Source organism: Equus przewalskii, chromosome 7 (genome assembly GCF_037783145.1).
Source record: "Equus przewalskii isolate Varuska chromosome 7, EquPr2, whole genome shotgun sequence".
In the NCBI taxonomy this organism is placed as follows: Eukaryota; Metazoa; Chordata; class Mammalia; order Perissodactyla; family Equidae; genus Equus; species Equus przewalskii.
In genome coordinates this window covers 80,236,106-80,248,909 of record NC_091837.1, presented here as the reverse complement: position 1 = coordinate 80,248,909, position 12,804 = coordinate 80,236,106, and the positions used below count along the sequence as shown (strand labels likewise).

Below are 12,804 nucleotides of genomic sequence, written 5' to 3'. Positions count from 1 at the left end.
GCAAAACTTGATAGGATGATAAATAAATCTAGTCTTTTGATCATTATTTTCATTTTAAAATAATGATCAGTGATTTATTTCCTCTGTAGCTAGTAAAGTTGGGAAGTGGCTTTGTAACTTGTAACATCTACATAATTAAATGGTAGGTAAGCTCTATATCATATTCGTTCAGGGTTAAAAAAATGTACAAACACATGCACATAAATTTAAGTAGAAAAAAATCCCTGGTCCAATATCCTGTTGCATTATGTATACAGTGAAAACAAACAAAAGTTTCACAAATCTTACTTTAGTGTTAATATTTGCTTAGCAATTAAGGATCTGATTTTATTGTTTTCCTTTTTACGTCAGGAGCCTACCCTAGACCAGAACGAGATTTCTAATATAGCTAGTTCTAATTCTTGTTTTTTTAATTAACCAGCTCTTCTTTTTCTATTTCAAATTGACTTTATAAGGTGAACCTAGAGAAAGATTCTAAATAAGAATGTCCTAATCAGTGCCTTTCCAAGGAAAATCTTATCAAACTATAAAACTTTACAAGTGGAGTTTCTCACTTGAAAGCTGTAACAATACCAAAACCAAAGGCCTGAGCCGAGTAGAAGGCCCTTCTCTCCTGGCCTTGCGGAGGCCTTGCCTGGGGGCGAAGACCTGGCAGCACGTGGAAGCTCTGCTTAGCTTGGCCTGGGAGAAGCAGTCTGGCATTTGGGGGCTGCCCACCTGTTGGACTGGAGTTACTGAGAAGGTGGGAGGGAGATTTGTCCCTTAGTCTCCCTGTCCTTCTAGGTGACGGACTGTTTAAGTGCACCCAACAGTCACCTTGCCAGATGTCCTGAGGCAAGTTCCCTGGGGCTTGTCCTGTGGGCCATTTCGGGGTAGGAGCTTCTGTAACCAACGCCATGACTCCTGTTTGCTGGGGGGTAGAGGAGAGGAAGAGGGAGAAAATATGGCCTCCCTTCACGAAGCCAGCCTGGTTATAGGCCTGCTAAAACGTCCCCCCACTTTTGCCGAAGGATGTAAAATGTGCGAACCTATTGCAAAGTCAGATGGTTCTACGTGGCTCTGATAGGCAGTGTAAATAGACCACTTGCCCGTCTGCACTGTAGCTTAACTTGGGCGATACTGTGCTGGTACCACTGATGAAGCCTCTGCTTTACTGTAAATTTGTCAGATCTGTATCCTAAGTTTCTTCCCATACTTATAAATTTATCATCAAGCCATAGCTGTGTAGACAGTACAATAACTGTGTTTAGAAAGAAAAACTGCACATTTCCTATTGCTGATGGATGAGAACTGATAACTGAGTAATTTTAATAGTATTCATTATTCTTCTTTTTCCAAAAGTCTGAGAGACAATAGCTTTGACTTTGAGATTAGTAAAGAGATGTGTCCTTTTTCCTTTGTTCAGATTCCTTGACTAAAATTTCACTTCACTGAATTTGAGTTTGGCTAACATTTTTCTTTCTTTGGGGTTAGTCGTTTTGTCACAGTGCTTCTATTTTATGTCAAAGCATCGGATGGCATGCTCTGAAACGTCAGAACACTTAACCTGGGAACATCCTGGGGAGTCCGTGGATATTATTCAGAGGGTCCAAGACTTGAAGGGGGAAAATTATCTTTATTTTTCTAAAAGCTAGATTTTGAAATTGAGTTTCTATTGGTGACAAAGACACAGGCACTGCTAATATCAATCGGATATTTTCATAACATATTATAGTTGTTGGAGATATCTCAAAAAGTTATTTATGTTCATCACTACTTCTGTAACAAATTTGTTTTTTTGACATTTTGATATCTATTTCCACATCATTGGGCTCCTTTGTGATTCTGTGTATTTTATATATACATTTTAAAACATTATTTGGAGGAATCTTCTCCTTTTCCTTATACATGTTCTTTCTGCCTGTAACATATTTCTTTTTCTCCTTCTGTAGCATCAGCCACTACGTGATTGTCATGTCCATGACCATGGTTCTGGTCTTTCTCAACGGCCTGGCACAGCTGCTCACGACAAAGAAACTCACACTGTGTGGCAAACCCAAAAGCCATCTCATATGAAGGTGCTGAAGCCGTCATTCAGCCTCTGGATCTCGTTTCCCCTTCTCCTTGTAAACTAAAATCTTATCAAGGATTCCATAGGAAGATGGATATTGATGCACAGTACGTTATGCTCCTGTGAAGAAAATTATATGTGGAATTCTGAATTTACAGGTTATCTGAAATAAAGGAGCTTCCATTTTCTTTAGGTTTTGCATGTGTGAAATTGTGATTATATCTGTGGGAAAGCATAAGAAAGCATTCTCCATTTTCATTTTTTTCCATTAGCTGGCAGCTCTTCCCACTGATGCTGCAGAGCACCTGTAACAATCTGGTCCCCAGCTCTACAGCTGCCCAGACATGCAAAGGAGCATGTGCTCCTGTGGGGACAGGACTGACCACATCCAAAATCAATGCTATGGCTGAACTTGAAGGAAGTCACCAAGTGGCACCATAAATATTTATCAGCTCTCAGCCCTGGTGTTGCAAGTAGTTCTGACTACTAAACAATAACACTAAAAAGACAATCAGGATGTATTATTTCAAATTTAGTAAAGCTTCAGTCGAAAACAATGTTTTCAATTGTTGTCATTTTTCTTCAGTATGCAACAGTGCTGTCTTATGCTTCGTAGTGCTGTGTCAGGGTTTTCACAGTCAACCAGCTAGATACAGGTTTGAACTTCATTTTTTTTCACTTCTGGATTGTCCTGGAATTTCTGGAGATAGAAAAGTAGAAAATGTTTAGTATTTGTGTCTTGTTCATGGGAAAAAATTTACGGGATTAGTTTTTGATTTTTTGTGTTGTTTTCTGAGGAAGATTGGCCCTGAGCTGACATCTGTGCCAATCTTCTTCTATTTTATGTAGGATGCCACCACAGCGTGGCTTGACGACTGGTGCTAGATCCGCATGTGGGATCCAAACCTGTGGACCACGGGCCACCGAAGTGGAGTGCACGAACTTAGCTACTACGCCACCGGGCCGGCCCCTAAAGGATTAGTTTTTAATTGTAGACTCAATATCTGTTGCCACCATAGCTTTTATTATGATTTGTTTCAACAGAATTCTTTAAATCAGTGGTTAAACTTTCTAATATCATAAGAATCAATGTTAAAATTGCTTTTCTATCTGATTGTGAGATTCTAGTCCAAAGGTCTTAAAGTCCTCTCATTAAATTTAGATTTCCATTCGTAAATTAATTCTAATGGACAAAATTTGTTGTAATTTTTATTTGGATGTTTCTTAAAGTGACCTTTACATCTCACTGTAGAGTTGGCCTTTTGCCCATGGTGTGCTAGCAGATTTTGGCTGAAGCTAAGCTTTGCTGGTCTGAGTCCTGTTTTTAAAAGATAATTGCTTTTGAATTAAGTTATAGCATTACCAATTCACATCATGATGAGGAAGCCTTCTCCAAATTACTAGATTTTTCAAATTGGCAGGTGAGTGAACAAATACAACTTAGAAGACAAAAAATCAGTTTGGCAAAATGTGCTTTCTTAATTTCTGTTCATGATGAAGTATAATTACAACATATTTGTGACAGTACTTCATGGCGTACGAGCAGAAGCATTATAGTACCAAGAAGAAAGCACTGATGTCCCTGTGAGAGCTCATGCCTCGGTCTGTAGTGTAAAATCTGGGTGGACAAGTAAGGAGCTGCTATAGCAGACGGTGACGTTGGCAGGTAGAGAATGCAGGAGCTTTCACGTTGCCTCAAAGGATTTTTAATCAGTTTTTTCAAAAATCAGAGAAAACTGACTTTATAAACACTTACCATTTAACTCCTTTTCTATCTGCTTTGCCTTTCATCTTTTCCTGGATTTTCAAGCAGAGAATGAATGAATATTTTATTACGACTTTGTAAAAGGTGTCAGTGCTCTACCTTTATTTTGCTGTTTGAAGTATGACTTTTTCTTAATACTGTTTTGAGTCAGTGTGAGTTTACAAAGCAGGAGCATGCGCCTGCAGCCGCGGGCTCTCCGCGCTCCCTGCACCTGGGCCCCCGAGACTCACCTCAGAGCAGAGTTTGCTGGACAGGCCTTTTCTGTCAGTACACAGTTCATCAACTCTCCTAAAGTGTTTTGCAGTGCATATTTTTATATTGAATAGCAGAGAAAAAATAAATAAGATTTATGTAAAATGTATTTCTGTTTAATTTGCTTTTTCATTCTAACTATGAATACCAGATTTCCAAATCAAGACTTAAGACATTTGCTGAGTAACATCATTTAGATTAGGAATTGCTATAAAAATTCAAGTGAGCATATCAGGGTAAGAAAATATCAAACAACAAAAAAGCTATAGTGTGTTGCGTGAACCATGAATAAGTCTTGGAGGAAACTCTAAGGATTTAGGAAACTAACTGCAGCCTATCCACAATTTACCAGTGTTTTAATTCTCTGTATTGTATTTAGTGTGCAGTATTTAGAACACAAAATGCTTTTTCACTTTTTAGGGAAATAATGTTATAAATGGTAGCATATTCTTACAATAATCCCCTCAAAATGATTTAACAATGATAGAGTTGAACTACATTTAATCTATTCATCACTTATGATATTGATTCTAGCGAAAAACTCATTCCAAATTTCAGCCAAGTCGGATATTAGGAACATATATGTCCACCCAGAGCCCCTACCTTTACACCCTTGTTATGGTAGACTGGGGACCCCTTCGCTCCTCCACCTTTTGATACATAACTGTGCCATCAAAAATGTAATTTCTGGTGGAGCTGGCCCTGGAGGACTTGGGGTTGGGGAGGATTGCACAAATATTGTCCCTAAAGACAGGCACTAGATGCTGCAGGGTTCCAGCTCTCCTGGGGAGGACTGGTTGAGCTCCCATGTGTCCGCCAGACGCCGTCTATTCAGGAGGCCTGAGGAGAGTGAGCTGAGTCAACTCAGTCATTTGGAGAGGACCCCTTCGGGCCAGTTCTGAGGACTGCTTTAAGAGACCAGAGACACTTGGTAATGCTCACCTTTTCAGAGTTACTCTTTTTATGTCAACATTCTCTTCATCCTCTCTAAAATGCTTTACAGTGGGATTGTTATGGTATGTGTTTTCAGTACTGTGGTAATTACTATCTTGTAGCATTTTCCCATTTCTACATCAGCGTGATTTGTAAGAAAGGTGGGTGGGATTTCTGCACACAATACTCATTCTATAAAAAAAACATTTGAGAAGATATGTCTCACTTACTAGTTTCCTTAGAGACACTAAAACAGATCACAGCTGTTGCTCAACTCACCACCCTTAGAATCTCAGTATTTATTTGCGACATAGCAGCATTTCTCAAAGGATGTCCCTTAGAACATGAGTTCCTTAGGATACAAATAGATGTCATAATAAAAAGGGTTCCCTGACCAAATATATTTGAGAAACGCTTGGTCAAACAAAGTTAACTAGGTGTATTTATTGTAGTACTTTGGGAACTGAACTTGGTATATGCCTCGTGGAGGGAGGAAGATAGCAGTAGGCCAAAAATCCCACTCGCTTGATTACAGTCCTGTCTTAAACTCTCCCTCCAACTGGTAAACATACTTCAGAAATGTCACCATACACTTTTGCATAAAAACTTCAGTTTGTCACAGTGTTTTGAAAAAGGGCGTTGTATGCTTAACTGAATCTTTTCCGAGAGCTGGAAAACCATTTTCATTTTAACCCTTAATGTGGGAAAACTTTAAAATGAACTATTAATTTTACCTGCCTCTGTATAAATCATGCCTGTTATCATTTAGTCTTGCATGTGGGAACCTTCAGTCCTACAGGACTGGCATCCAGTTCATCACAGATCATCGGACAGCCCTGTTAGAATTTGGACTAAGTCTTTATACTTTCTATTTTACCTCGTTTACCAGAAAAATAAATTTAGAACAAATATTGGCTTATTTTCTTGTGATTTGCACTGTAGAAGGTGATTACTAGTTACATTTTTGTGCGTTCCTTGTTTTTTCTCTTTTACTTATTTCTCTCTTCCCCTGTTTTCTGTCTTTTCTACTCATGTCGTTCCGGTCTCTTGGCCTCACTTAGAACTCCATATGTATAGGGACGTGTTTTCCTTCATGAGGTAGTCTCTGCATTCAACATGGATACAGTGTGAATGAGTACAGCTCAGCTGTGCCACGTCTGCTTGGCAGTATCTTCTGGAGTAGCTGTGTTTCCGTTGCTAACCGTGTCTCTGGCAGGAGCCCCGGGGTTTGTTATGACTCTCTGCTCACCCCAGTTGACTAGTTTAGGGTGTGCATCTGAGTAAAGGGGTGCAAGCCGGGCAAATCTGAGTTCTTTGCAAGATTTTCAAGCTAGAACAGAGAGAAAATTTGTAAGACGCGGAGTTTAGGAGCTGTTGTTGGCTAAGTTTAATTGAGATACTCCAGTACCTTCCAGTAAGTAACCTTCCATCACATACTTATTATCCGATAAAAAGAGGGACTTATGTTACTGGTATTTCTAAGAACACAGTGGATAATGACAAGTCCAAAGCTCCACTTAAAATGTTTATTTTTGTATATGCTTTTTACCTTATGCTTTCTAAATCGGCATTGATTGGGCAGAATGGTTCAGTGATGTTTCTTCTAGGTCCTTGTGGCTGCATAGTCTGCTGCCCAGTTTCCCTTGGCTCCAACCATTTTTTGACCCTTCCCAGTTATTCTACAAACCATTCATTTCCTAAAAGATTTTGTCTGCATCTCTGTTGCTTATAATCAAGAACTTCAATTGATGTGCATGCTTTGAATGTGTTTGTAAATGAATCTCTTCAATATTTACTGTGATTTCTAATTATGGCTTTTTAAAACAATGTGATAAAACTTATATAGCCCTTACAATGTGCCAGGCATTGTTTTAAATGCTTTACAGATACTAACCTATTTAATCCTCATAACAACCCTGTGAAGTAGGCTTTTTATGATGATGCCATTTTACAGATGGGAAAACTGGAACACAGGATGATTATAAATAACTTGCCCTAGATCCCACAACTAGTATGAGGCTTTTTGTTTTTAACATGGATAGTTTTCCCCAAAACATTCTATTCTGGAATCTACATAAAAGCATTTGTAGATTTTTGCTTCTGAAAACGCAGTCACTGTGCCTAAGCAGGTGATGTGAAAACTAGACTTTTTCAGCTGTGTATGTATAATCAAGTGTAAACAGTATAATTAGAAAAACATGCTTTTAAAATTGCCTACACGTGTGCAGTTGGCATGGGCACACTTGCACCAGACTCCTGACATCCACCTCTGAGGCCTGTGTCAGCTGTCTTCCCGATGGTATATAAAGCAGAAGGAAGAAGCATCTCCTCACTCTTCTTTATATTAGCGTTAAAGCATGGAAGAAAATATGGGCTATTTTCAAGTACTTAAGGTTTTGTAAAGACCTGGAAGTCCAGAGTACACTTTGTACATTGGGCTGAATTGTGGCCCCCCAAAAGATATGTCCACATCCTAGCCCCTGGAACTTGTGAATGTGACCTTACATGAAAAGAAGGTCATTGCAGATGTGATTAGGTAAGAACCTTGGGATGAGATCATCCTGGATTATCCAGATGGGCCGTAAATCCAGTGGCAGGTGGTGTTGTAAGAGACAGAAGAGGAGAAGACAGAAGGAGGAGAAGGCCATGTGAAGACAGAGGCAGAGATTGGAGTGATGCAGCCACAAGCCAAGGAATGCTGGGAGCCACCAGAAGCCAGAAGAGGCAAGGAAGGATCCTCCCTTAGTGCCTTCAGAGGGAGTGTGGTCCTGCCAACACCTTGATTTAGGACTTCTGGCCTCCAGAACTGAGAGAGAATAAACTTCCATTGTTTCAAGCCACCCAGTTTGTGATAATTTATTATGGTAGTCCTAGGAGCCTAGTAGTTTTGGAGAGGTAAATTTTACAGAATCATCAGCCAGTCTTCTAACGGAATCACAGCCTTGTGTGGCTAACTCTTGTAATTTACTGGGCCATGACTTTGAGTACCATAGTTCACCCTGATATGTGAATATAAAAATATCAGCATATAAACCTGAAGGTGAAATTAATTGCTTTTATTGTGAATACTGCTGATGATATGGCTTTTCTGGAACATTCCTGTCATATTATTCAGAAAGTAATAAAGAGATTCTGAGACTTTCCTTTTCTCTTTGATATTTTTGGCATTTATGTGTCTGGACTCAATTGAAACCAGAAAGTTGAAAGCTTGTGATTAAGTCTAATTGTCCTTTAAACCGTTGCCCTCAGGGGCTTACTTGAGAAGAACCCCACCCTCAGGAACACTGCGCATCCATGACCTAGTCCAGAATGGAGGAGGGACTTTTCCCACAGGAGCCCTGCATGCAAGTCCTCTTGGTCCTGATCCAGATTAGGTGTAAATTAGACATGCCACCACAGGCCCCCGTGACAAGGCCTGGCACCATCACAAGAACATTCCCTGAACCCGAGAGTGAAGCCTTCGAGTGGCGTTTCTTTTCTTAAGCCACGAGTCCTGTGTAATCTTAACTGACATTCTGGTTTATAAGGTCTTATCTCATGCCAGTCTGACGGCTAGAGCTGCTGTTCTTAATGCTTCCAGGGCCTTGGAGGCTGACAACTCATTGGGGTCTGAGATGAGAGAATAATAAGGTGAGGGCTTGTTAGCCATTCCCGTGGTCTCTGCATTTGAGAGTTTGTATGCCTGGAGGTTCACTGGTCCCCTTATTTTAACTGGTAGACCTGCTCCTCCAGGAGGCTGCTGACACGGGGGACAAAGCTGGTGAGGCCTGGATCTGGCTTTATGAGTTTGGCCCAGTGCAGTGAATGCTTTGATGGGAACTGCAGACATGCATGACTCCTGTCACTGCGTTAGGTGAAGTTTATTGAAAGGCCAGTCGTTACCTTGTCCTGCAAGGGACTCTATTCTGCTCTCCCCTCCCATTCCTAGTCACCCCTCTCCTATCCTCACCCCCAGCTTTATTGTTGCTTTTCTGACTGGCAATTTGAAGTTCTGGACTTGCTCCTGAATATATCCTGGAGAGTGGCAGTCACCAGTACTAAACACCCCAGTCTCCTCCTCACCAAATTCAACTTTTTCAGATTGAGCCAGTTCAACTGGCTGTGAACAAAACAAGTGCGTTTTCCTTCAAGAAAGAAAAGGAGTTTCCCTTCCTTTCATGCATCCATCTACCCAGCCATCCTTCCATCCCTCTTTCTGTATCTCTCTTCAAAAAGCTCTTCTTGGACCCTTGTATGTCAGCTATGAGGTTGGATTAAGGAACTTGAAATGGTTAGAGACCCTACACTGACTTTACAATCACCTTCTCCTGAGGCTTTGCAGGTGGACAGAAAGGCTAACAGGAGACTAAGGAAAAAGAAGAGAGCAGGAGAGATCGAAGGGTTCTCTGGATCAGTTTGCCCAAAAGGGACAGAAAAAATAAAAAGTAATATAAAGCCATAAGAAGAATGGGACAGTCCTCTTTCCTCCAATGCTTCTTACCCTCCCTTCTTGTCTCAATCAAAATTATATTCCCGCACGGGAGAACTCCATGGTGGAGACACAAAGACGTAGAGGACTTGTGGAAGTGACTCTCACCAGGTCACTGGCAGATGCCGTATCGCCCCATCTGTGGCTTGTCCCTGTCTGTGACCCACTTGAATTCTCCATTGAATTCCTTTGCCTCTGGCGACCATTTATAGCTGTATAGTCTGTGCTGCTTTTCACACGGAGAGATGATGGTGCTCACCTGCTGATCCGGAAGACAAGCACGTTGAATTGCTCTTGGGGAAGCAGGGTAGTGTTGCTATCTATCCATGAAGACTTCTTCCCTTCTCCCTCTGAGGGTAACTTCCTTACTTGGGAAGCAATCCCAAAACCTTGGCCTTGTTAGCTCCATATTCTAAGGAGCCAAGAAACCGAGTCACGCAGTTGCTGTAAAAGGAACAGTGACATCTCTTACTTGGAAAACTCCAGTGACTTTGATCTACATGGAAATGTAGATCATTTTCAAATGGCATTTTGTTGAGAATTATTATTCTTTATCGCACAATGCTTTTCTGTTTAAATAATTAGAATCACAATGTGCTTAAGAAGGAGTAGAAACCCCCTTCTAAAAATTTTAAGTAGAAAATTCCTGAAGCTTTGTCAAGAAGACTATTTTTTCTGCTAATACCACCTAAATAATGGCATTTTCATCAACTAAAATATTTGTAAAGCCTTTTAATTTCTTCTGTTTCTTTTTTCGAGCAGTTGGTCTAAATGGCCTAAGCTTGTCCCAAGATGTTTTGATTTATTCTTTCAGAGATGCTATGCCTTAGAAGGACAAACAGTTCAGGAGAATAAAGTCAGTGGAATCCCTCTGCTAAGTTGGTGCTGTTTCGGATCTCTGCTGTCACAATGGGCCAAGAGAGACTCCCCCGGGGGGACCAGGTCCATAAAGGCGTGCAGCACCTTACAACTGTCAGACATTCTTATTGTGGCCGTTGTTGTCATTATTATGAGCAAGGGGAAAGAGTTGGAAGTGGATTTGCCAGCTGCTCCATAGGATCTGTCTGTGGATTGCAGGATCCAGTGCTAGCAGCAGCATGGCGGCAGGAGGGCACAGTTTAAATGATGATATTGGAATGTAATAAATGCTGAAAAAAGGAACATTTAAATAGAAATGAGTAGTTATCATCCTGCTGTCTTTTTAAAAGCTTGTCCGTCAGGGGAAAGCAATCCTTCTCAAACCATGCTGGTTTGCACATTTTCAATAGTTATGGTTCCACATTGGTCTGTGGTGACAAAAGTACCACTTCCTTCCTACTTCTCTGGCAATTTCTGATGTGTCTGTCAAGTCCCCAGAGCAAATTCATTCTGGAATGTCTTTTGACAGGAGTGGCAGTAGCAGCCTGTGAAGGCTTTTGGCATTCTCCGAGTGAGGAGAGCATATTGGGTACATTTTGAAGTAATAACAGACATCAACTTTCCGTAACTGTTACCCGAGACATTTTTAAAGTAGATTACTCTCCAACTTGAAAAGTTTGGCTTTTTAAGAGGGGCTGTAGGCTGCTATTTATCTTTGCTTTTCTTCCAGGATTGGTATCATTTGTCATTGGTTGGCTCTTGGGGCCATGGAGTCTGTGGTAATCAGACACACAATGAAACCTTTTACCTGCTTTTGAAATTCAAGAAAGGCTAAGATTGCTTAAATGTGTACCATTCTTTAGAATTTATAGTCCTGGATCTTGTTCAAATTGGCTGCTCAGGCTTTTTGTATTATTTTGTTTTGTTTTTTCTGCCTACTTTAAAATTATCTATTGAAAAGGGATATAATAGTATTAACCTTGTCCTGTCATTTATATCTCAATATTCACATTTCTGGAACCTTAGAATGCTATTCCTAATTAAGTATTCTGTGTAATTCTTTTCTTGTTCCTTTAACAAAAATTTACTGAGTTCTTGCTGTGTGCCACTCACATTCCAAGGAATGGAAGAGATATGTAAACAGATAATTGGGTTATCATGATATATGTGATATAACTAATATATATTCCAAGCTCTATGAGAGCCTAGAAGGGAAACTGATAACTTCTGGCAAAGTGGAGGGATTGGGGGAGATTGCACAGATCTAACATTTGAAGGATGGCCTTGTTGAGACAGTTATCATTAACTTGGAAGGGTTTAAGATGCATGGATAGCAATAGTCTAGGTAAAAGACTAACTGAACTTGAATTCAGACAGAGACCATGGCAGGAGGTGTATTTGAAATCTTTTGCAGGCATGTTGAATTGACTGGATGTAGGGACTGGGGAATGGGAGAGTCACAGATAGTGGATATTTCTGCTTGGATATTGAGTGGATGTTGGTACCTTGGCTTAGGTAAGAAACCCAGGAGAAGGAAGGCGTTTAAGGGCAAGATAATGCATTTTATTGCAGACATGCTCAACGTGAGATGTCCAAACGCAATCCTGGGGGAATGTCTAATCATGCCCCAATGGCAGCTCATCGGAGGCTTGCCTCATCAAGACTTAGAGACAAGTTGTAGGCTGAAAAGGTACATTTGGGAGTCATCCTAAGCATGCCACATAAGTGCTTTTGTGAAATAGTCTGCGATGATGTTTCCAGCTCTATCTTTTGTTACTCACTTCTCTTGTGTTTTCCTGGCTTACTCAACTACATGCAGTTGCCTCCTGTCTTACTTTGGTCTTACATATACCCTTCATTGTGCCTGAAACACTCTTTCTCTGGTGTTGGACAAAAGCAAAACAAAACAAATAAACAAAAAACCAAAAGGAGACAATGTAACTGTCTCTCAGTAGGGAAATAATAAACATACTTGTTAATTTATATGGTGGAATACAATTCAATGGTTAAAATGAATGAATTAGGTGTACCGTTATCAACATGAATAGATCACAAAAACCTAATATTGACTGAAAACAATCATGTTAAACTGGATATGTACAGCATGATACCATTTTTATGTATCATGTACCATACATATGTAATGAACACATATATAAGTAAAAGAACTGACAACGTTATAATGTTAAACTTTGTCATCCATGAACATGATGTATCTTTCCATTTATTCAGGCCATTTTTATGCCATTCAAAACAGATATAATATTTTTGCATAGAAATCTTGTGCAATTTTATTAGCGTCCATCCCCAATCTCTTTCATAGACTCAGATCAATGGTTCAATGTTTCTTCCTATGGCAAGAATTCTCCCACTTACTTGTACCCATGAGAGTGGTTGAGGTTTCCCATAGCATCTTTAAGAATGAGGACTATGTCTTATTCATTGTGACATTTCCAGTGCTTAACCAGGGACTGGCAT

General features: G+C 40.2%; 1 protein-coding gene across 50 annotated transcripts in view; it reads left to right on the top strand.

Moving 5' to 3' along the window:
- Positions 1 to 12,804, top strand: part of PIGN (phosphatidylinositol glycan anchor biosynthesis class N) — a 187,007-nt gene that overhangs the window by 127,950 nt on the left and 46,253 nt on the right. For 34 of the 50 annotated variants that reach the window (XM_070630245.1, XM_070630248.1, XM_070630244.1 and 31 more), the window contains one exon: positions 1,932 to 2,242. The exons of 4 other annotated variants lie outside the window; for them this stretch is intronic. In XM_070630245.1, coding sequence (XP_070486346.1) covers positions 1,932 to 2,055 — 124 coding nt within the window. In that variant the 3' untranslated portion in view covers positions 2,056 to 2,242. Of the gene's footprint in view, positions 1 to 1,931; positions 2,243 to 2,899; positions 4,177 to 12,804 lie in introns of those variants that run through there. 12 more of the 50 variants (XR_011542785.1, XR_011542783.1, XR_011542793.1 and 9 more) reach the window with 1 other exon arrangement.